We start from the raw sequence: 26,319 nt of genomic DNA on the forward strand, positions 1-26,319 counted from the left end.
ATCAATATACATGTGACTATGTAGATGAATATGTTTAAATGATTTATTATTTAAAATTATTTGATTTAAAAACATTTATTTTTTATGATCGAATGACTATTGTTTGATATTAAGTAAATTGTTTTTATTGTACAGATAAGATATATATTTTTTGTCTATTATTTTCATCATCATGTCAACCGACAGATGCCCACTGCAAGTCACAAGCCGATCCGAAAACGCTGACCGATTTTAATATCATCGGTTCACCTATACATATCACGCTTACGGTCACTTGGTCGTCACTCGAGAACATTTTGTTGAACAATTTTTTGCCCCAATGGCTGTCGAATTCACAAGCGATGCGATGCACGTTTATTTATACATATTTTTTTTGATAGCTGAAATAAATTTATCGACACGTACCAGGGTAGTTGCGTGGTTGGTCGCATTCGGCTTCGGAGATTTCGTTGGAGTCCTTGCTTTCGTTGAAGGAGGAGGAGCAGTTGTTATCGTTGTTGGCGTTGCGTGGTGGGGGTGGGGGAGGCTCGGGAGATCCACCACATTTGCGAGTTCCTATAAGTTTACAAATATTCTAAATAAATTGTTGTATCATACGACTTCAAGGGTTAAGTTCCGGTTTAAAAGGTAACCGAGACGTATAAATGATAGTAATAATGTTTTCAAACATTATTACTATCATTTATTAAATTATTACTGTATCACGTATCAATTAACGTGACACGACCGTACACACTTAACATAACGGGCTTGTGCAAGATATTATACACGCCGTTATTGCACACAAACACCCAAAAATACATGAATGCACATATTCACACACGCATACAGGGGACAGTACTCTGTTCGGGACAAAATGTTTACCTTAATTACTCTTTTTAAATGAGTTTGTGTTTATTATTAGTGCATTTTTTGGTACTTTAATTAGTAAAATAATTATAATTATATTGTGTACAATAAATATATTATTATTATAAATGATTCATAGAGAGTGCTATCGTTGTTCCATAGGATTATGGTGTGACATACCTCTGATTGGCATTACTAACGTACTACATTGTGTTTAACTATAATGACTTTTGATGATCGTAGAAAAATAATAAATAATAATAAGAAAAAAAAATATTTATAGTTCATAGTAGCTAAGCATAAAGTCATTAAAAATATTTATATTTCAATTTCGTCATGTGAATAAATTTACGTGCCCTATAGTCTTTTGTGGAGGTTGCCCGACGATTTTTTCTCAAAGACTATTTTGAAAATGTAACTGGTTCCAGTGAATTTAATGTATATGGAATATGCAAGTTTTTACAGTAGTAACAGTTACTGAGTTCAATAAAATATTATCTGTATACATTGTTAAGTGAAGTCTAGACAACATTTTAGTTCTATATTGTCGAAAATAGATATATTTTCGTGACCACGGCTTACGAATTATGAACATAATTTTTTTATCATGCCAATTTTGGTTCCTGAGGATCCACCGGGACCACTTTGGCAACATTAAATTAAGTTAATAGTGATAAATAATCGTAGCTTTTTAGCCCAAAAATTATTGTACAATAACGATGGAGCCGTAACAGAATAAGACGTTTTTTTGTTTGTTATGCTCTTATTCCTTTAATATTATTCAGCTTAACGTATCGTCTATTTTTTTAGAACAACTTTAATCTAGTAACAGCTACACAAATCCACGTGTCCGCGAGACATTGATGCACTGGAATCCGCAACTGTCACAATTTTTCTTTTAGTTTTTTATTTTCTAAACAATTTAATCTATACTAAATATCCTTATATATTGTCCTAACCTGGATAAGTGAAAGCATATGGGACAGCTATCTGTTTCACTTTTATAGAGGTTTTTTACATTAATTACAAGACGAATCTGTCTCACCTATAAAAGTTTATAAATATACGGTATGTAACTTACGTAATAAGCTTGACAAACCAGGTGGTAAGTACATTTAACCTACTTAATAGAATATGTATTCCACGAATAATGATAAAATAATAGGCTTACTCTTGGTCATTCGTATGAATTTCGACTCGAAATAGAACGAGTTATAAAATATTAAAGATAAAGTCTTATTTAAAGAAGTGCACGAGTAAGAAAGCGACAGTCACTTATAAAAGTTTTGTTTCCCATTTGTAACGGCTTTAGAAGGGCGAAAAGACGGATCCCGTTAATACTCTTATTGATAGAGTTTTCTCTCTTGCCCAATTCTCACTTACTCATTTCAGGTTTGAATCTATTACTTCCTCACCATCTAATAAAAGTGATTAGTGATGAACGTCAAAATTAGCGAGAAAGAGTACTTGTGTACACAGCCTCACCAATGCTGGGACGGGAGCCATAATGGTCGGAGTAGGGTGTTCCGTAGGCGCCGGTGTATTGTTCGTCTTCGGGAGCGCAGCAAGCGGGCTCGTCGTATTCGGGGCCGCAGGCGTACATCGGGCGGGAATAGCGGGCACGCTGATTACAAACAAGACGTTAGATGGTATATCATTTTCACTAAATAGGAAAAAAGTAACATAAAACATTTCACGGGTAGTTAAAAATAGTTTTCTGACGTAGAAAATTACTCAGAACCTTACAGACTTGGCACTTGCATAGATTAGAGAATAATAAAAAAAAAATAACTCTTCACTCCCTGCAAATAAAATTCTACCTACTCGTTAAAAAAAAATTAAAGACTAATTGGCAACTACGGAACACGCGTATATAATATGATGAAAAAACGAAATAGTCGATCAAACCTACAAATACTTCTATTGATTACTTTATCAATTATGTTCTAATTCGATTGAAATTTTAATTTTTATCAAAAGTCACTTGAAAATCTATATGAAACAGAAACAACCAATATAATGTTGTATAATGATCTAAGGTATAGTACATATTGATCTTCCTCAGCGCAGGTAGCGGGGTCGTCGTATTCAGGTGCGGTAGAGTAGATGGCGCTCTGTCCTCCTTGCGAGTTCTTGCGGGCGTAGCGGCTGTTGGCACGGGGCTGAAAGTAATGAATGAGGCCATCGAATAATGATATTCCACAATTTAATACAAAACGACCAAGATAATTTTTTCATTATATTATTTACAGATTAGATATGTTTAGCGCGTGGGTAGTCACTGGATGCGAGTAGTGCAAAAACGTTAATCGTAGCGATCTTTGGGGGAGGCTTATGCCTTGCAGTGGAATTCTATCGGCTGACATGTTTTAGTTCAGTTTACAGACTTGCGTGATTTAGTTTGATTGCATGTATTTAACCATACACATGAATATATATATATAATATATATATCTGTATGATTTTTAACACTTGTATTCGTTTGGAAAGTATTGGGCCAAATGTATGCTTTACGAGCCACCGGTGACCCTTGCTTACTACTCCATCAGAGCAAAATCATCAAATAAATTATTTTTATTAACTGAGATTTACATAACAAGTGGTTATTTATAGGTAGAATAAAAATTAAAACATCGACTTTTGCCGTCTCGTTTTAGCGATATAACATAAAGCCAAAAACGTAAAACTTCTTTTAAGTTCAAATAACACTGGCTAGGTGGATTAGGTTTAAATATAAATTAAATATTTACCATGCTCTGAGATCCGGCGCGGGAGTGGGCGGGGTGATGGGGATGAGGGTGAGCCAAGGTGCCAGCATGCGCGGGGTGGTGGTGTGGGAATGCAAGTGCTTTGCTGGGATCCATCTCTTCACGGAAGCCTAGCAGGTGGAACGTCGCGTACGGGCAAATCTCATCTTCCATACCTGGAAATAAATTCAATATTCATTAATAATTTTTAGTTGGTTGTCTGTTTTTACAGGTACTATCAGTGAACTTTCTGTTATCAAAAACTTCAATGTTTAATTTCGTTTAGAAAGTGCTTAGTGCTCTGTTTTTCAAATTCAAAATATCTTTTTTCAAATAGATATTTACAGCTGCTTTTGAATCGTTTATTATTTTAATATCATATGTAGTAAGTTAACAACGGCTCAGAATACTGGTGTGGTTCCGATCGGTACTGGAGAACGGCCGTCCAGAAATTCAAAAGTTGGTCTTTTTAATATCAACCATGTCAATAAGTCAATAAACCAAGTTCTTTATATATCTATCAACTAAAAACTCTGAATGTTATAATATGATTTCTTTTATAATATACTTTTACAAATGGATTTAAAACGAAGAAAATGAAGGATTTTTTTTTCATTTTCTCACCTAAGATTTTTGTGAAAAAGTTTCCGTTAAATACTTTCTTATTAATCTACCACAGCACAAGGTCTTTTATTACATACTCTACGATACGACGTGGAAACATAGTAATTACACACAAAATTAGTTTTTACCAAAACATAGCAACCAAAACTAGGCAAGAAATTTTAAAAATATAAACTAAGATATTTAAACAGAATATTTATGTAGAAAGCAACTGTTTGGCACAAAAACGGACACCTTTATGTCATGGGTTTAATTACTAATAAAATACACTGGGAACACGTTCCGCAAATTCCTCGATAAAGAAGATGAATCTTTTGTCGTGTAAAAAGTAAAAGTCGTCAGTTTATTGTTGATATAAAAATATAAAACGTTGGTATATAAAAAAAACAATATTCCTAAAAATGTTACAGTTTCATTACCACTGCAATTACAAATGATTGGTAAGTAATTTACATTATATTTCTGTAAATGTTGGTGTACGATACAAATACAGGTCAAATGTTTCACCTTTTCGCGCGTCTATACACATGGTAGCGAAAACACTGAGCATTTTCATAAAATTGCATGTAATAAAATACTTAATTATAAACATATGGTATACACAATATACATGAAATTGTACATGTCAAAGTAGTAGCACATTTTCCTAATGTATATGAGGCAATGCATGCGGGGGTTTAGATTAGTCAATAATACAAGATTATTAATAATAAAAATAAAAATCATTTAATGCAGTTAAGATATATATAGATATTACTTACCAGTTTATGTTAGTAGCACACCAATATCAAACAGTATCACGAATTCTACCTGTTTTGTCGTTGAGATAATAAAGAGCGATCACATTACAAATTAATGTAAATTTTTAACATTTTATCCTTGATTTCGTATTTGCTAGCATAAACGGAAAAATAGTCTATTATAATAATTTGTAATATGTGATATCCCTTAACCTTTTGGGCTCTAAGGACGCGTACGCGTTTCTCCAAGTACGTATATACGTTGACTTTAAGTCAGCTGCGTGGACTATAAACGCATTTATGCGTAGATTTTTTTAACCAATGTGCCAGTTCATTATAAAATTTGTGTTGTGAATTGTTGAGTTATTACATTATCAAAAATAATAATGTTTATGATAAACAATTTTAATACTCAAAAAGAACACTATTTATTTAAACTCGTGCAAAATATGTTATTATTATTATTATTTTATTAAATACTCAGTTTAATCTAGCGCACAAGCATTCCGCTCATAGTGATCGTTTCGGCCGCAACTATTCAGAGTCCAAATGGTTTTAGCTCGACGACTGACAAATATTAGCCGCAAACATGGATAAATTTCTCTCAGGCCCGTATCAAACAGTAAATGTTCATTTTAAAATGGACTTTAACAAATAGAATGCAAAGTTTATGTTTGGTTGGTTATATGAGGGTGGGTATTCATCCATTGGTAGCGGCACGTACCTGTGGAGAGGGTGTCGCCGGAGCCTGCACGGCGCAAGCGTGGCCTTCGCACTCGCTCGTAGTGATGCCGGCGCGGATCCCACGTCGAATGTGCACCCACTGATACCCACACTACTTGGTTACCTTGCACCTTGCATGCGCTACATACACGCACTCTACTATCTCACGTATTCAACAATAGTATCGTTCGCAAAAAAAATTAATTTAAACAACACGTAAAATGTTTGGGGGCGAAAATGTACTTGTTAACATTATTTTTAATATTTTTACAGTACATTGGACTTAGATACATCCTTAGACTTAAAAAATACGATTTATTTATGAACTGGCTTACAATACTGCCCAAGTGATATTTGCATATTTCGCGAGTGCGTAAAGGCAAGGCGCTGAGGGCGCTTACCCTTAAACTATATACACATTGTATTGTACTGTACTTTCAATGTTACATATTTTATGTGTAATCATTTTTGGAAGCCATTTAGATAAAAATAAAACTATTTAAGTTGTTGCAAATATAGAAGAACGCTTTTGTTTGAAGATCGGCTAGTATCATTTGTGATTTTAACCAAGTAATATTTTAAAAGAGAATTAATTGGCGTTGATATTATTAGCTTTTCAGCTAAGTTGGGATGAATGGTTCGTCGAAATATGAATAATGAGTCGTCGTTCATTCTACAACCTCATAGTTTATTTATCTAAATATGTGAGATAATATTGTGGTGCAAGCATTATCCATAGACCCGTAACATTGGGTACGTTTGATACATATATAACCATGTCTTATAATGGCCTTAAAAAAATCAAATTAATATTAAAGCGAATTAAACAGGAACGTAAAAATAGGTAACGATGTAGCCAAAAATACATAATTTTTCAACGAGAGTTAAAAACGCAATTAATCATTCGAATTTTTTTAACGAGAATTACAGAAGGAATTAATCTTAAATTTTATTTCCGGAAATATGTACTTTTGATTACGTAACTATTTAGAACCACTGAAATTTACCTTTTAAATAAAAATGTAACGTAAAAAATATGACAACGTACTGCCACCATAAGTAAATCTATGCTATACATAAACTAAATACTAATAAACAGAGATAAAATTGCCGTTCCAGCGAAGCTATAGAATATTAACAGATATCTACTACAATGAAGAAACAGCAAATGTGAAAATATCAAAACTTTTACATTTTAAGTTCTTTAAATACAGGAAATAACATATTCCCAAAAAATACATTTGCTGCAATTTCCTTGTAACTCTCATAAAAATAATACCTATTCAACATATAAACCATGATCAAATAGTACTTACTATATTTAGATATTCATATAATATGGTCACATTTAAGTCATTGTGTCTAATTAACACGATTTAGAAACCAACGGTTTTTTAAATGCATCATCATCATTTCAGCCATAAGACGCCCTCGGTTGGATATTGGCATTCCCCAGAGATTTCCAATGTGACCGGTTACAAGCAGCATGTCGTCTGTCCCCCTTGTGGACCTCCTGCCTTGCCTTGGGTTGAAATGTTTATTTCTTAAACAAAAATATGTTATAATCTGAAATTATTATTTAAGGGTTTTTGTTGCGCTGTACTCACTAATGACGGCCTGACGTTTGACGCGGTCGCATGTGTTATAGTTTGAGCCGGGCACGGGGGGAAGTTTCCTATTGGGGGGCGCGATGTAGCCGAGCTCGTCGCGAAGTCCGCCGCGCTTGTCTAACGTACCGCCCGCGCCTCCGAGTGCGGCCTGAGACGCGTTGTACACTGCGTCATCTGAAAAACATACTCATATATTTAAGTCTACTTCTCTACATTTCATATTAAATGCGCAACAGATACATTGCCTGCTGATGACGTCACTTCAATCCCTTTAACCCTTCTATGTATATAGTCTTTAATTCAACTTTTAGTTTCTATCACTGTTATTAATAGCAGTGTCTGTTTTCAAACTCATGTCGATCGCTATTTTTAATAAATAAAGAGTTAAAGACTCCATCGTATAAGCCCGAAAATACACACTGAAGCAAATTGTCAGTGTTTTGTATTTAATTAATTTTATTAAAGTGTTTAACTATTAATTGAGATATCGGTAATTCACAAAAATATACATTTAAGAGGTAACCTTATTACTTGCGACCGAAATGGTACGTAGAGACAATACTTTTATGCTATACTGAAAATTTTTCCATAGCGTTATATAGTTAACAAGTGTTATTGTTTATTATAAACAAAAAAAATTTGAATCATAATTTCTCAACATTTAACAACACTATTATACAAAGAGGACTTTTACGCCCACCCCGATGACTTATATTAAATGCATATCTGCGACCTTCGTCCATAGCTGGGATTTTTACCAAACGTATATATGGGTCCATAGCGCCCAAAACGTTAGTTTCAACGTAGTTCTGTCCAGAATTTAGTTACTTTGCTAGTATACCGATAAATCGCTTTTAATGTAACTGTGAAATGATATTTTGTAAATGATAAACCATAAAATATAAAATGTATCTCAATACTACGCTCGTATCGTGCATTTGTATTTTTTTATTTTACATTTTACTTTTAAAATAAAACTTTTATAGTAATAGAACAACGGAATTCGTTGATGGTATATTTATAAATAAATTTTTACATTTTCTCCATTTAAACGTTAAACGAACGTAAAATTGTAGTTCTAAAGCGCGCATGTGTTTAATAATATTTATAGCGTATAAATGAAAGCTGACCAAAATAGAGTGCTCAGTAAAAAACAACTTTTTAGTTATTAATTTATATAAAAGCCATTATTATTATATTTATATAATTCACTACGAAAGACTTGCAAAGAAACTTTTAAATATTTTTTTTATTGTAACTTAAGACAATGTTTTGCAAAATAATGTTGTATCTATGTTAATCCTAAAGCTTAGCTAGGTACACTGTTATACATTTACGCAAATCATAGGATAATATGTAGTTTACATTAAGAACCGAAATACACACATGCTATGTCGATTTAATAGTATTAAAATGTGATTAATACAAAAAGAGTTACCGGTTAAACAATGAATATGAATTTATGAATAAAAAAAGAAAAGAAGCGGTGTTCATGCCACCATACATACAGTACACGTCCTTCTGACCTCGCAGCCGATGTGGAGTGTTCCTTCTCGCGAGAGTCAGGCAGATAACAACGACGCCGACGATAAAGACGACGATTGTAGCCAATATTGGCACTAAAACCTCAGGCTCAAGCCAAGCCTTGACCCAGATGGGGAGTTCCTTGTCGCCGTCGGCGTTGCCGGGGAGAGGAGCGATGGTGCCTAGAATAATAAGTACCTTTATGATGATGGTCCCGCGCGCCTCGAACTACACAAACGACAACGATGGCAATGATGATAACGAGAACAGCGGCGACGACGGGCACGATCAGATTCAGATGCGACAGGATAATCTTGAGCGTCTGTTCCGTGGTAAGCGAGCCGTCGTTGACGTCGCGAGCGGGTGCTATCGTACCTGAAATGCGAGCTTTCCTTCAACAACTTAAACAACTTATTTAAACAAAATTAGGCGCTGCATTTCAGGTACTACTCATTTTTAAAACTATTACTAACTAATTGCCCTTATATCCACTTTATTTTTAATCCACAAATATACCTTGTAATTTGTAAAATAAAAATAAATTGGTTATTTTTAAGTATATAATTCAAATACAAAATAAATTTATTTAAATAAACATTTAAAATCAATTATTTTAACCTTATAAGTAGTAAGGTACCATCGGCTCGGAATACTGATCTGCTAAGAAGAACCGGCCAAAGAATTTAACAATGTTTGATTTATAATACCAATCATATAAATGTGTCAGTAAAACAAGTTCGACACATTTAGATCAACTGAAGTCTTGAATACTGTATTAAGATTTATCAAAAAATACACTTCGTGGGCGTTCTGTTGTGGAATGCGTTACCGGTAAATATAAGACTTACGTATTCGCTACCAATTTAAAAAAAAATGGATGAGAAGTATTTTCTTGCCAATTGATTTTTTGGCAAGTTAAACTCATCTAAGATATTTGACATTTTTTATTGTTGTATTTGTATTTATGAATTATAAAGTAGTTATAATAAGTATATATAAATAAATAAATGTATGTATATATGTGTGTTTGTATGTGAAGACTACCCGCTACTTGTCCTTCTATTTCTTTACTATAGTTGTCTGTAAGAAATAGCCTCGAGTGTTAAGTCCGCCCATTTTTTTTATTATTATGCATGGATGTATTTCTTTTCTGACACGCCCTATAAAGAGTATAAAATATAAATAAAAATAATTTGAACATAAGCCTAGAGAATTTAAGTGAACACTTAAAACGGTTAAGAATACGGTTCACAATACTCTTGTTTACACGAGTTGTCGTCATAGCACTAAACTTTAAAAAACATTTTAATCTAATTTTGACAATGTTTACAGAAACTTATTAATACAAGACAATTGAAGTAGGAATATGAAGTTCTTCAAACCCAACAATTGTGCTAGGCATCTACATATCTAATTTGTTTACTTATAATAGCATTTTTGGTACAGTCTGTAATAAACTTGCATGCTTGGTTTCAAGTAGCGATGAATAGTTACAAAATTGAATTTTATTTTGATTTGTAATTAATCTAATTTTAATTTGTATTTGCTGGTTTTGTACTTATGGATTGAAATTTGACTGCACACTAATTAATTTTCTTGTAACTATATTGAATTATTATCGTTTTATAGCATGGATTTCATTATTACGTTTTATGCATGGATTATTGTGTTTGGACCTCATTTATCTTATATAATTTTTTGATTCTGTACCATTTTCTTAAAAGTTTTAGAACGCTATTTCTTTAGAAAGTATCAACCGTGTAAAAAATAGATAAGTGTATGTAAAAAAAAATTAATATTTTATCAATGTATAACGTACCGCCGGTCATGGTGAGTGTAGCAAATTCATATTCAGCGACATTAAATCCGGCGTTGTTGTGAGCGGTGATTCGGAGCACGTACCAAGTAGCGGGTTCCAGGTCTGGAAGTGAATGATTTATTTTAATCACTTAAATTTTCGTGATAAACTTATTTTCTATTAACCCGTCACGTACCTAATACCACGAAGTTGCCACCGGGCTTCACAGCGTTCGAGATTTGATTCCATTCAACCGCGCCCCTGTACAATTTATGATTTTTATTTTAACATATGCTTAATAATGCTGCAAAGAGAAACAATCAGTGTTATGACATATTTCGTTTTTTGTAGATTTAGCATAAATTTTATTGTTATTAGTAATTATTACACAACATTTTAGAACATGTTAATGATTATATGTAAATAAGTAATAATAAATTTGTAACTTAAGAATAATAATTACCTACTAACATTTTATAAGTACTTTAAGTTAAATAGATTTTTTTCCAAAAGTTCTTATTTCCTTTGCTGCCTTTTTTAATTGTCTTGTAATGTTAAATTGGTAAATTATTATTAAGGTGAATTTTGTTAGCAATACTCATTAATAAAATAAAATAAGTGGTACGGTTTAGGGAAGAATTAAGTTATTGTTAAAACACTTACATCGTGCCTTTGTGATAAATATAATACATAAATAAATGTACCTGTTTATCCATACATCATTAATTATACATCGAAAGCTCCAAAAATGTAACAACACTTAAAAAGATTTTCGTTATTTAAAAATATACATAATATTTAAATTGTGTTTGCGTCTTTATTGGGATGCTGCTATATATCATATATTATACGATACGTATATGTATTTTTTAACCTTTTTATATTTTCATTTTAACAATCTGAATAAAGCTACTAAAATAGATTAGCGTCAGTAATCACAGCAATTCATTTAAAAAAATGCACACGCGGCGTGAGTATATTTCCCACTAGGTGGACCGGACAGTTAATTTTGGCAACCTTAGGGAGGCCTAAGTCTTGTGTTGCGTGTCTATTGGCTAAAATGAATGAAAGGACATACAAGGAGATCAAAATAAGGTGACTCACTTCTTCTTGTTTTCCACGACGAAATGGCTCATGGGACATCCGCCGTCGAGCCACTGCTTGAGATGCAAGGTCACGGAAGAGCTGCCCACCTCGATGAAGTCAGCGGCGCGAGGGACGGGTGGCTTGGAGCCGCGGGTGCGAGCGATCACCACGTCCGAGGCTTCACCGGTGCCGATGCTGTCACGCAAAAAATGGCTTACTCACTCCCACAGCTTCATACAGTTAAACCCGGATAAGTGAGAGCTCAAAGGACCGTTATCTGTTTCTTTTACAAAGGTTTTTCACTAACTCGAGTTTCTAACCTACAGAGTTATAAGACAAATCTTTCTCGCTTATTAAATTATATCAAATTACGGTATGTACGCATTCAGAAACAAATTACACGTATGTATGAGTATTATATATTTATTGATTGTTTATCACTTAAAGAAAACGTATTGCGTTTAGATATTACGAGTATATACATATGTACATCCAATAGGAACTTTCTTCGTAATAGCTTGAATGAGCTGACTAGCAACCTTACGTAAAGAAGTTCACGCATGAAAAATGACTTTGAAAATTATTTAATTACCCGTTGTAAGCAGTTACGTAGAGTTGATATCTCGATCCGCAGAACAAGTTTTCCAGTGTGTATGTGTCAGTGTTGCTAGGAATCTGCAAACATATTTCCATTTTTAGCCTATAATATTCGTTTGGCAAGAGTCTCCGCTATTAAAGGACGCACATATGCGATTGCTCTAAGTCACTCACGTTGACTACTGCTCATATATGTATTTGTCGTTATTTTCGACTCATAGGAAGGTTTTTTAATTCATTGTAAAATTGTTTTATAAATTTATTATTTCAAAATTTAAATTTTATTATGAACTATTTTAATGCTCAAAAATAATACTTTGATTATTTAAACCATAGAAAAAGATTACTATAATTCATTTAGTAAAAAATTATAGTAACCTTTTTGTATTCGCACCTTAAATATTCAGTTCGTGCAAGATAAAAGTATTCCGTCCCTAGGGACTGTTACAACCGCGAGTTTTCAGAACCTAAAAGATTGTAAAACTATGGCAAAAGGTAATATAATATAGAAAACTTGAACATGTGTTTTCAAATATTTCATAGCGAAATAATGCCGTTGTTATCATTCTTTGAATACCTGCACAGTTTCCCAATCGCCGAACTCTTGCTTGTAATGTATAGTGTAGCCGGCGGCTGGTGATTGTTCCGCATCCAAAGAAGGTTTCAAACGCAGGGTGAGCGAGGAGACAGACGACGATGCAATGCTCAGCTGAGGGGGGAATGGTGGCGCTGTAAAAGAAGTTTCAATACTTAATGCTTATCATTTATTTTATTATTATTTTTATAAATGCTGTGATAATAAAAAAAACTTAATTCAAATTCGTTAAAGGGACTTCAGTGGAATAGGAATATATTGACACTATTGGGTACACTGAATACGAAAGAACATAAGGATCACGTAAGATTACAACTAATTGTTTCTTAAAGTAATATATAACGAAAATAAATATCAAAGAACATTGATTTTTTTCGAATTTAAAAAAACATCTACAAGTAGAACGATTGTTTAAAATAACCACGAATTTTTGTTAAAAAGATGATGAATTTATTTAAAGAAACTAAATGACTTTGTGATACGAGTGAGGTGAAAGGTATGTGTTATGTACCTTATACGCTGCATTTAAATAGCGAAATTATTAAATTATACATTCAAATTTATAAAAAACAAAAAATTGAAACTCGTGTAAAAAATTGTGTTACCATATATGCAAATAATATTTATTTATTCGTTAATGTGTTGGTGTATATGCTTTTAATTTGTGTTTGTTTTATGACTGTAATCAAAATTTTTCTTCAGAAGCCAGTTTTAAACTTTTTGTTTACACTTATTTATGATAAGTGGGTATATATATACTCGTATATATATTTAATTATTTGTATTTTCATATGTTAAGTTTCCAATAAGATAATATTTACATCGAGTATGAGATGTCATGCTATATAGTAAAAGTATAGTATTTAAAATTTAAAGCTGTTTTATCGTGAGGATAAACAATCCTTGAAAAGTATCCTATTGTTATAATGTCGCGGTTTTCCTTACATAACTTTAAGTATTTTTTATTTGATCATATTTTAGCAGATTACCCTAATGATAGTCTTATCAACTCCTCTCCATACACTAACACAATTGTAATAGACTCTGTGCTAGAGCATTGCTCGTAAACCTCTCTAAACATTACATAAGTCTTTTCTTTAGTATATAAATTCGCCAAATTATTAATAAGAAATGAATTATTGTCATCTGGATTGTACTATTGTAGGGTTTTTTTGATTATTTGTATAATGTTTGTTACATCGTTTGCTCACCAAGTACGGATAGCGTGTGTGTGACGGTGTCAGTGCCGAACTGATTGTCCACGTGGCAGGAGTACTCGCCGGCATCCTCTCGCGCTACTCCCGCGATCTGCAGCGAACCTTCCGGCAGTTGACGTACGCGTTCCGAAGCTTCCAATGGCTGCCCTTTCACCTATTGAACGTTTCAACTTATGTATTTATATATATAAACAATATATCAAAACAAAAGTTAAGTTTGGGCAGATTATACTAACGGACTTAAAACCATTTCTTCTTAGTACAACAATTTGATGAAATGAATGATATAAATAACAAAGCGGTGACGGATTGAGCTCACTCGGTGTTTGGCACTAATCGGTGTAACATTAATCCTGAGGATGCCCCGTGGAGGGGTGAAACACGTGTTGAGTGATTTAACGGTGGTAATTGTCTAATTTGCATTGTTTGCCGCATGCGCATTTATCAGCGGGCTGGCGGGCGGTGCACTTTATTGCACGACTACTGCTACATAGCGGAAGTAGCTATATATTGTCCTTTTCTTACTTTTATAGATATGTATATTTTAAAGGTTGTCTGGTAGGTCCGCCTCGAGGGATTAGACCGTCTCTTGTACCATATGAATTGTTTTTTTTCTTCTATTTATTGTCTATGATGTACTAAAAAGTGTTAATAAATAAATAAAATACAAAAAAGGTTTTTCACAGCACAGAACCGATTATTGTAGCGATCTTTATTATGTCCAATATCTAAGCCTATGTCACGAAGCGGGCTTTTCTTTTTTTTTCGGACTGGGCTTTCACTGCTGCCCAAATTGCATTTGCGGATTCCGCAGTTTCGAAATCACAAAAATGAATGAAATAATAATCGGTATTTATTTTACCTTCCATATTATATTTGGGGATGGCACGCCGACAGCGAGGCAAGGTAGTTTCACGTCTTCCTTATAAGTAGCGGTGAAAGATTCATCGAACGACGCAATCTTAGCGGGAACTGAAATTAAAAAAGAAACAAATTATTAATGTTATAACACTTTCTTTTAAAGTTTGGAAACGTATTGTGTGGAATATGTTTATTTCTACATATACTTAGAAAGTGTTGTGTCAAACAGTGGATGTATGAAGGCTAATGGTACTGATTGGTAACAATAGAAATGTAGCTGCCACTTGAGTTTTCATATTTTTTTGGCCACCCGCAAAGCTACGGGTTCCCACCGGCGCTAACATAACAGTAAAAAAAAACTGTATCTCCAACTAGAACCTTCTTACTTTAACAGCCGCTTGATAATCCCCGGGTTACGATGGGCGCTAAAATAATAGTCTTGTTGACTGACGACGGATTTAGAGCAACGGCTGAAGTGCAAAATAACGATAATTTATTTACAACGCGCCAGTGGTAACTGACAAACACACGCGTTATTTCATTATTAGTTCATTAAGAGCAGTGATGCTGTTTATTTTACTCAATAGTCTCTCGTTTCATATAGGATAAAGAACCTCTCTATACTCCAAGGTTCTCTATATCTAAAGTAACTAACCTTTGTCATTGGGACTGCAGGAAGCGGTAGCTGAGGGTTGGCCTTCGCCGATGATGGTGGAAGCTGTGACCCAGAAATCGTAGCGTCCTGGTTTCAATTCCGTCGCAGAATAGCTCGTTTGGGAAGCGGGTACCTGCCATAAAAATACTTAATTAGTTTAATTTTCATGTAGTTTACACATCCTCAAATGGATAAGAAATAACATGTTCTCTTTTTAAATACTTTTCATTGTCACCGAACAATCTTTCTCTTTGGCGTGCTTCGCTTTTAAAATAAAAATTATAATAACCAGTATTAACACATCTATATTTTAAATAAAGAAATTTCGGTACCTTATTAGGATGAGGTTCAGTGTTCTGGGCTTGAGTGTAAACGTTGTAGTGGGTTACAACACCGTTGGGTTGCGCTGGTGGTCTCCATGAAACCAGGATAGAGTCAGGTCCCATGACGAGGGCTTTTACAGCACGGGGGGCTTCCGGAACTACAAGCGAAAATAAATTATTTAAAAAAGGAAGTTAAACTGAAATATTATCTGCAATTAGTCGCAAAACAATAATCAGATGAGTTATGCGGACGGGGTTTTTAATAGATCGCGTGATTTCTCTCTTCAACTTTTTAACCCGCATTTGCGTCGTTATAAAATCCATAATCGGGAGGATCGATCGATTTGGATGTTTCTTATACGCTTGATATCATCGGCATAACTATAAAATAGACATATTTTATTAATGCCAAAACGAAGTTTGTGCATTGTCGCACAATTTCTAATTTTAAGAAGTAGAGAACCGCTTCTTATTTTTTGTTTTAAATCTGTTAAAAGTGGTCACTAAAATATCCAAGTTTGTTTTTACTCGAAAAATTTCAAACTAAATTATTAAGATAGTTAAAAAATTATTCATGACAAAGGAATTTCAATGAAACCAGCACATCGGTTGTTTTTTCGCTTAAATGTATAATAAAAAAGGTTTCATAAAAATTGGGAAATGTTAAGGTATTTTCGTCTTTCAATACATGTCAGTTTATTTAGAATAGTTAAGAGTGTAAAAGGAAAACATAAATTTAAGAATTATAAGTGTGGAGATGGTTAACTAGTGTCATGGTTGATCTTACCGTCTTGCTCAGTCTGGCAGTGGATGGGAGCTGACCTCACGCCGTCGCCTCCGTTGGTTGTGGCAAGTACTTCCATCGAGTAGTTGGTGAATTTCTTCAGTCCGTGTAAAATTGTCTCGCTGCTGGCCGTGATTTTAGTGTCTTTCGATTTTTCATCTATTTATAAGATAAAACATTTTCATTATTTATCTTGTGTTTATTAATTATTTATCATCGCTAAATGTATTGCTATGGACAGAACTCGAGACCTACTGTTTTTCAAATAGGCATTCGCGTTTGTTTTTTTATATTTTTGCGTTAAGACAGATCGGTCTAAAGACAAATGCATAGAAAATTTACACAGAAAAGTTAAGACAACGTTACTTTTTTTATATAAACACATGAAGTAAAAAAGTCTTTGTTTATTATTGTAACATTTAATCAATAGATAAAGCAATCAGTTTAAGGCACGTTTTATATTTTTTTTCTATTTGATTGCAAAATGACTCTAAGATTAACAGTTTTACGTTTATTAGTATAGTTAGTTCTGAATAAAAATTGACGACACATTGATTGACACTATTAACTGCAGTAGGTACTAATTATTGTAGAAATAAAAATATATTAATATTATTACGTTGTTTCTCATGTCGAAAAATTAAAAATGCAATATTTTGTAACCCTAAAAATTTATTTAGCAATAAACTGCAATGGGCAGAGAGTCGTTTCTTGCCCGATTATTATCAATACAATCAACATTCCGAACCCTTCAGAACTAGAGAATTAGTACCAATAATATTATTGACAATTATAATCTGAATTATAGCTACAATATAGTCAATCAATTGACGAGTCAGAATCCAAGTAAAAGTGTACACATCATAAATGCAAAGTAGATATCACGTACACGTTAATTAACAAAAAAATAGTATTAATTAATAAAAAAAATATAGACATTTTAAAATAAGTGATGGTAAACTAAAATATACTAAAGAATATTGCATGAGAGTTATCCGCTATAACTGTGAACGTTTTTGTTTGAACTTAATATAATTTAGTAACAGTATTTTTTAAGGGTTAGGTTAGTTGTTAGACATTACAATGTGTTGTAAAATACTATATTGTTTCAGAAGTAACTATGTCAAGAATACTTACCATACCAGGTGTCGCTGGGCCCGTATATGACTTTGTAGCCCTTAATAAGTCCGTTGGCGGCAGCTAATGGAGGAGAAACCCAAGAGACTCGAATAGTTTGTGCGGTGAGTGTAGTGCATAAAACATCTTGCGGTGCAGCAGATGGGGCGCCCTCGGCAGTGTACGCGCGAACTTCGCCTGACACGGGACCCGAACCCATTTTGTTGAAAACTTGCACCACTATCGCGTACTGAGTGTAGGTCCTGCATGAAATTTATTACCCGTGTATTTTTTTATTTATAATCGTAAACTAAACTTGACTTAATGCTAAGACGGATACATTATCTTCGTAAGTTAAAATAAAGTAAACTTCGTAAGTTAAAGTAAAATCGTAGTGTCATCGACTCATTACATACTCAAATGAAACTATCATGGCACAGTCTTCTGGTACCAATGTAGTTCTTGGTTAAAGAAAGGATCATTTATGTTGACTTATATAACATCCACATACTTTAATAAAGATGTAAATTTTTATTAGACTATCACATTATTATTACCAGTGTCGCTTAAATTTTAGCAATTTTTGAAGTTGCCATTTTTTTCAACCCTTAAGAAGTTGATGAAACTATGATAAAATCAGTTACGTAAAATATACTTAAACAGATACGTACTTCAGATTTAAAATGTCCAAATGATGTTCTTTGCCCGATTCCTTAGAGATGTCAACAGTTTCAAATACGAATGATTTATTGCTGGAAGCCAATTTGTAGCCGACATAGTACCTGTAAAAGAAATTATATTAACTATCTGAGAAAATCCATTTAAATATTCGATTAGCTAAAGAAATTAACAAAATATGTTTTTACAATTCAGAATTTTAAATTCAAATATGAGGAAGTCGTTTATAATACTACTAGCCCAAGCCAAGGTCCCCTCGTGGGTGCCAATGGGCTTAGGCACTTTATAGAACATCCAGTGAAGCGATCTATAAGCTCGGTGTTCTCCCTATCCGGTGAAATAGGAGTATGTAACTTCGGGACTCCTTCTCCTATTGGGAGACCGCCGAGGCTCTCCCGGGGGCCACTTGAGCTTCGCTGACTTAAAAGTGGAATTGGACTAGGCGCCCCCTTCGTAATGCCGCCTCGAACCCGCGGAATCTTCAGATACTACTTTGGCAGTAGTGTTCGCAAAAAAACATTGATGTTGGAATCAATATTAATTATTAGATCAAAAAATAATTACTCGAATAAGCTTACCCTTGGAGTTCGCCATTCCAATCTTGAGGTTGAGGTGGTTTCCATGTAACTCGAAGAGTGTGTTTGTCTACAGCGTCAACCTTGACATCTTGAGGCATGCCTGTGGGAGCTTCTTCAGCGGTGATAATAGTCACGGTTTCGGATGGCTCGGAGGTACCTAATTCGTTTTCAGCGACGATTCTAATATGATAAGCAGTTGCCGGACGTAGACTAAAAACTCCGGCTTCGGTAGCGTCGCCAGGTACTAGAACCCTGTGCAACAAATTCACTATTAAAAAAAAACATGTAGATTATTTATTATTAGCAATATTAAAACTATCCTATTTTATATAAAAATTTTTGGTAGTAAAATTTTAGCTTTTTTTTTAAACGGTGTATAAAAAAGGCTACTTGACCTTAGCAAAAAGAATTTAAATGAATACCTGTCAATATCCTTTTCCCAGTTACCCTTGGCACGTTTGTATTCAATGAGGAACTTCTTGATTGGGGAGTTGCCGTCATAAGGTGCAGCCCAGGACAATTGGACAGTCCTTCCTGATTTGTCTAGAACTTTGAGTCCATATGGTGCTTCGGGTACCTCTAAAAGTCAAAAATAAACTTGAGTACTTAGAGAATATACGTAGATATATTCTTTAGGTAGTTATATGTATTTAAACCAATTAACACTACAGTTGTAGAACGTCTTTTAACTTCCCTATAAACTATCAATAGGACCGGTAGAAAAAGCTAGTCTTCTTTCGACGACCTTAAAGTGATCGCCTGTTTACCTTAAGGTTGGATGACTTACGACGCACTTGCTTTAACGTAGTCATGCAACCGCTACTTTGGCCGCTGGGGCCATTTTTTATTATATTTACCTTGGATAATCATGTTAATGCTGGTATCATCTGATCCGAAAGCATTAGTGGCCACGCAAGTGAAGAGAGCGCTGTCTGAACGTTCGGTTCTCCTGATGCTGAGATCGGAAACTACACCGCCGGGTAAAATTTCTTCTCGGATTGTATACCGGGGGTCAGATTTTGGTTCAAGGCGTTTATTGTTCATGTTCCAGATAATACCAATTGGCTACAATGTAAAGAAACCTTTTTTATTAAGACACTAAAATGAAATATGATATATAAGAAGAATCTATCACACTTTACCTTTTCACCTTTAGCTTGGCATTGAAGTACGGCAGGCTCGCTTCGTCGGGCGGTCTGATTCCTCATTTTAATTTCGAATTGTGGAGGAGCTAAGACAAAACATTTTTTTAGTCTAGTCCTAATAATTTCGTTTGTCTTAATATAATCATTACTACTATACTCACCCTGTACACTAATGAGAATTACAGCCGATAAACCGGAACCAATTCCATTGACGGCTTCACATAGATAATAACCTTCGTTAGTCTTTTGAATGTTAGTAATAGTCAATGTTCCATCCTCAACTTTTACATTAGGGTTATTAGGCTTAAGGTCTTTGTAATCGCCAGGCATGTCACCTATAACAGGAATATTTATAGATTTAATTTAAAGTTCAATTACTTAAGAAAGAAATATAATAAACTATTTTTTGATCCATAACATTCATACCTTCAGCCCTCTTCCAGGTCACTTGAGGCTTAGGGAAGCCGTCAGCTTTACATTCGACCTTAGCATCGGAACCTTGAGCAAAAGCTTTATCAGTGGGCTCAAGAATCCAACGCGGAGGAACTAAAATATTAACAATCAAATTAGGAACTGACATAATTCGACTAGATAGATTTTAATAATTGATTGAATTGAGATGTTACTTTTCATTGAAATTGACTTCAAAAACTATTAATTATTCTCTGTTTTGACTTTAAAATTAATTCAATATTAAAATAATGAAAGCACTGACAAATTATTTGATTTAATTACTGTATTATGATGTAGCTAAGGTGCCACACACTAATCGAGATATTTATTAAAAATAAAATTTAAAATCTTTTTATTGACTTTTATCATACTTTTTTTTTAATTTTAAATTTGATATTTTCAAAGATATGTCAACATATTGAGGGGCCCATTTATAATAAGTATCACAAGTCGAACTAGAATTTGAATTGCTTCGTCTATACATTATTATATATATTGATAATCTACCATTTGGTTTCATCCTAAGAAGATAGTGTTTCCAATATGTACTAAGGTTAACGTGAAGTTTATCTAAATACAGTGCTTGAACTAACGCAAGTGATTACACATTATTGATTGACGTTGCAGTTGAATTCTAGTTCAACTTAAATCAAATTAAAAGCTCCTTTAACGTACAAAACAGCATATAGTGAAATCATATATTTTCACAAAATTATGTGTGGGGATGCACGTTATACGCTAAAGCTGTCGCTAGAGAAGCTTTTAGAAATTTTTTATTGCAAAATAATGTTAGAAGCCAATGAAACCAAAAAAAGTAAAGGGATTAAACATAAAAAAGCAACAAATGCAAATGAACTAAAACTTAAGTAGGACCAAGTTGAAATAATAATCTTAGTTATAAATCGAAGATTGACTAGATAAGGCAAGAAATTCGTTTTTTTTTTCTTCATATAATTATCATTTCAACTATTTAATCACAAAGCAAGCAACATGCAAAATTTAAAAGCAAAGAATGCGGAACCAAAAAAATAAATTAATAGATAGGAAAATCGGGATAAAAGGCTAGGTGAAGGACTATAAAATGCTGGGAAAGGAAGAAATGGTTTCGTCGATGATAGCCGCAGCCGGTTCCTGCGAGTATAGTTTATCAGTTTTTTTTCATCAAGTATTTCGCGACATTTAAAACTTTTTTTTAAAACCCTACAAAAGAATTTTATTGCAAATGCTACAGAAATTTATTAATTTAGGTAATTAAAGAGCTAGTTTCGCGACTGAAGCACATTATATGGAAACTATGCGAAGCTTATCCGTGCTAGGAATATAGGGTACACAGATGTTTATACCATGTACTTCTAATGAAGAGGAATAGTTGGAAGAGCCGGCGACATTGCGCGCAAGGCACGTGTAAAGACCGCTGTGCGACCACCCCGCTGGGTCGATGAGGAGCAGCGAAGCTCTCTGTGCAATTTTAGTAGCCGCCACATCGGCTTTTTCCTTCAGGAGACGCCCATCAAAGTACCATTGGATATCAAGAGGCGTATCGCCCTCCGAAACTAAACAAGTAACCTGACTCGCTTGCCCCGCGAATAGTGGGCTCTCAAATGAAAATGGAACTATGCGAGGCAGTACTGGAAATAATTAGACAAGGCCATGTTAATTTTTTTGTTAGCAATCAGTGATGAAGATGTGTGAGGAACAGGGATTCTTCGATTGTGCAATTGTGAAGTTAGTCCCCGTCATTCATTCGCTTCAATATATGTAATAAACGTGCCATTTACGACTAAAGTCGCCGCATATTCCGCACGGCCTGCAGGGTTTTGCACGATACAAGTGTAGTTTCCTTGATGATTAGCAGTCACCGAATTGATGGTTAGGACTGACGCTCTTGGGCTTAATGGTGTCGTGGAGATGCCTCGATGTAAACTCGAGTCTATAGTTTCGCTGCTAAATGTCCACGATATTTCTAGAGGTAGATCTCCTTTAGTAGCCACACAGTTGACTACTGCAGTGTCACCGGGATTGGAAGGCACCTCTCCGAAACTGAACGGCACTATTAACGGTGGAACTAGGACAAAAATATATGCTGTTGACTAAGTCACAAAATAAACGATTTGTGAACAGGCGAATGCAATACTTTAATAAATTATGAACATATTTTTGAAGTCGGTAGATACGTAAGAAAACTATCCTTCCTACCGTACACTAAAACCTGGAATTATTCTAAACATTCCTTTTGTACTATTATTCATATCTAAAATATATTTGCTGACTCCGGTCATAACCAAAAGGTTGTATCGGGATAACTAAAACATTATCTAAAAGAGAAAAACAGGCGACTACGGTAATTGACAACAAACCGTAAACGATTAAATCAGCTGATAAAGTCGACCGTCCCGCGCGGTTTTCACCGATGCATGTGTAGGAACCGGCGTGTTTAGCGTCAACAGATTCGATTATTAATAAACTACTTCTTTTCGAGTTTGTCATAGTGTAGTCATTATTTCTTAACGATATTACTTGGCCATTGAACATCCACGTTATAGTAAGAGGAAGATCGCCGAGGTTTATAGTACAGGCCGCTTGTAAGTATTCCCCGACATTGGCAGGTTTTTCTCCGAAAGTGAACGGCAATATGTTGGGGGGGACTGGAAATATTCAAGTTTTATGGGCAATTTACAAAGTGTAAAATAAATAAAAAGGCACACAAGGTATATATCATTTACAAGAAGATTAAGATAGAAAATATCGCGATTTTATGCACCGTTAATTATTAAAGTTGAAGTGTGTGAATGAACTCCCGCTTCGTTCTCGGCTACGCAAGTGTAGTTTCCAGCGTGCTTGTCTATCACGGAACCGATACTGAGTATGGCGCTTCTTTCTCCGATATTAAATACAGTGACTCCGGACTTTGGTTTTATAGGTTCATTGTCAAAAAGCCATTGCAGCCGAAGCGGGTGATCGCCTTCGATAATCGAGCATGGAGCAGTAACAACTTGTCCGGAATTCATAACCTCGCCGAACGAGAAAGGTTGGACCACGGGAGGAACTAAACAGAAAGCAAGCATCACGAATATCAATAAGTTTTGTACCGATGACGTTAAGTTCGGCCGTGTGGTTAGCAATGCCCGCTTTATTACTAGCCGTACAGGTGTAGTTGCCGCTGTTGGAGCCCATGGCACTTGTAATATCCAGTACGGAAACTCGATCACTAAGCGTCATAGTCTTCAAGCCCATACTACGAGTTACAGGCATGCCTCTAAAGCTCCATGTAATATTCAAAGGTACATCGCCTTTGGGAACGTGACAATCCAGGTGTACCGATTCTCCCGCGAATACGGCTTCGTCCAATTCGAATGGTTTGATATGGGGAACGACTGAAGAAAGGAAATTTTATAATGTTAATAATTTATATGTAATTTGCTGCATGCTGGAATATCTAACCAAAGATACCGTTTACACGAAGTGATGTGGTAAATCGGTCTTCTCCTGCTCTGTTTCTTGCAATGCATGTAAAATTGCCACTGTGGGCACCCGTTATGGAATCTATAGACAAAAACGATGTTTGCTCTGCCATCTTCATTGTCTTGATCCCCGCATGAGTGGACAGATCTTGACCCTCAAACGTCCAAGTAATTGCGAGCGGGCGATCTCCTTTGCTGACGTGGCAGGTCATTTGCACTGATTCACCGTAAAAGACGGATTCCTCGATCTCGAACGGCATTATATGGGGAGGAACTGATCAAATAAGAAAAAGAGAATCTAAATAAATCTAAACGTGCATTGTCTATGACATTCATTTTCTAAACAAATAGTTACGTTAGACGTAAGAAAGTAGCAACGTCGAACCATGGATGTTGACTAGCACAGTGTGATGCGCGCGGCCAGCGCGGTTACTCGCGGTGCAAGTGTAGTTGCCGCTGTGCTGCCCCATAGCCGTTGGTACGCTAAGAACCGAAGCCTTTTCTCCTAACTTGGTGGTAGTTATTCCCATATTATTGTGATACGGTATTTCCTGACCCTGGAAGCTCCACGATATTTGAAGTGGGCGGTCTCCTTTTGATACATGACAAGTGAGGTGAACAGATTCGCCAGCGAATATCGACTCTTCAACTTCAAACGGGATAATATACGGAACCACTTAAAATGGAAGAAAACCAATGAAATGTTTTAGTATCTTTACAGTGAAAAAGCTCCTAATATAAGTAGAAGAAAAATAACTATTGTTAACAGGTATTTCGTATCGACGACTTGAACAAAATAAATCGCTTTGGGTTGACAAGTGACAAATTATTTTTATGTCCATGTTTAAAATACAGTGCAAACGTGATTAGAAATAAACTATTTGATAAGGATGTAGTTGCACCAAAGGAAAACAAAAAATAATAATAAAATAAACGGTGTAGTAGTTTTCAGGAATACGATACGGCAATTCATGCTATATTCAAATTCATCAATATTTTAGCAGCCAGAAGCGCCAAATAATACGAATTATGTTTTGAAAGTATGAGTACGTACGAATAACTGACCATGAACGTTTAAGATAGTGGAATGGTTAGTAGAGCCGGCATTATTTGTTGCTACGCAGGTATAGTTGCCGCTATGGATTGCGGTTGCCGCGGCGATAGAAAGAAACGACGTCCGTGAAGTCATTTTAGTTGTCATAATTCCAAGATGTGAAGAGGAATTCTCAAATCCGTGGAAATGCCATTTGATGTCAAGTGGCAAGTCACCTTTAGAGACGTGACAGTTGAGCTGAACGGTTTCACCAGCAAATACAAACTCATCCGCCTCGAAGGGTACGATGTACGGTAAAACTGTTAATTCAGAAAGCTTGAGTATGTAGTTAGGCAAGCGTGCAGCGTGCGGCGTAGGCTAGGGAGTGTAAGGGTTACGGCAAATACCGTGGACATTAACAGAAGTTGAGTGGACTTCGTGGCCCGCTCTGTTGCTTGCATGGCACGAATATTCGCCACTATGACTAGCGACCGCGCTGGAAATTGTGAGTACAGAGGTACGTTCGCCAATCTTTGTTGTGGAGATGCCTTGATGAGAGGATAAATCTTTTCCGTGAAAACTCCATGTTATTACAATAGGTCGATCGCCTTTGGAGATGTGACAGGTCAACTGCATAGATTCACCAGCAAATACTGGCTCTTCAGCCTCGAAAGGCACGATGTGTGGAGGTACTGACGGAAAATGGTAATAACTTAAAAAAATAAAAACTAAAATATAGAACTATATAAGTTTACTTAATATACCCTGAACATTTAATGTGGCAGTGTGATTAGTGCTTGCCACTGTGTTCGAAGCTGTGCAAGTGTAATTTCCGGAATGTTTTTCGGTTACTGATGGGATTGCCAGTATAGAAGATCTGTCTCCGACTTTTGATACAGTCACTCCCTCAAGAAATTTCACCAGGCGGTCGCGAAAGTACCAATGCAGAGTTAATGGCATATCGCCTTTTGTTACATGGCAGAACACTTGTATGTTTTCCCCGTAAAACACAGCATGGTCAATTTCAAAAGGTGCTATCATAGGCGCCACTGTAAAAATTAATCAAAACCAAAATCGCAACAGGCTGACATCGTTTTAAATTATTTTGGAGAAATCCTTTTA

General features: G+C 35.0%; 1 protein-coding gene across 23 annotated transcripts in view; it reads right to left on the reverse strand.

Annotated features, from left to right (window-relative positions):
- Dscam1 (Down syndrome cell adhesion molecule 1) overlaps window positions 1-26,319 on the reverse strand; it is a 77,753-nt gene that overhangs the window by 3,677 nt on the left and 47,757 nt on the right. For 16 of the 23 annotated variants that reach the window (XM_068776690.1, XM_068776699.1, XM_068776692.1 and 13 more), the window contains 25 exons: window positions 20,677-20,796; window positions 20,412-20,585; window positions 20,248-20,336; window positions 19,963-20,170; window positions 19,528-19,684; window positions 19,106-19,357; window positions 18,521-18,631; window positions 17,871-18,112; window positions 16,737-16,892; window positions 15,959-16,107; window positions 15,627-15,759; window positions 14,973-15,082; window positions 14,105-14,264; window positions 12,876-13,027; window positions 12,294-12,376; window positions 11,720-11,896; window positions 10,812-10,876; window positions 10,637-10,738; window positions 8,802-8,999; window positions 7,291-7,467; window positions 5,685-5,783; window positions 3,600-3,772; window positions 2,898-3,011; window positions 2,335-2,473; window positions 406-555 (listed from right to left, as the gene is read on the reverse strand). In XM_068776690.1, coding sequence (XP_068632791.1) covers window positions 406-555; window positions 2,335-2,473; window positions 2,898-3,011; window positions 3,600-3,772; window positions 5,685-5,783; window positions 7,291-7,467; window positions 8,802-8,999; window positions 10,637-10,738; window positions 10,812-10,876; window positions 11,720-11,896; window positions 12,294-12,376; window positions 12,876-13,027; window positions 14,105-14,264; window positions 14,973-15,082; window positions 15,627-15,759; window positions 15,959-16,107; window positions 16,737-16,892; window positions 17,871-18,112; window positions 18,521-18,631; window positions 19,106-19,357; window positions 19,528-19,684; window positions 19,963-20,170; window positions 20,248-20,336; window positions 20,412-20,585; window positions 20,677-20,796 — 3,690 coding nt within the window. The other 7 variants (XM_068776713.1, XM_068776706.1, XM_068776705.1 and 4 more) reach the window with 4 other exon arrangements.

Source organism: Battus philenor, unplaced genomic scaffold (assembly GCF_028537555.1).
Source record: "Battus philenor isolate CCGP_79_NKW_IND1 unplaced genomic scaffold, ilBatPhil1.0.hap1 SCAF_12, whole genome shotgun sequence".
NCBI classification, from domain to species: Eukaryota; Metazoa; Arthropoda; class Insecta; order Lepidoptera; family Papilionidae; genus Battus; species Battus philenor.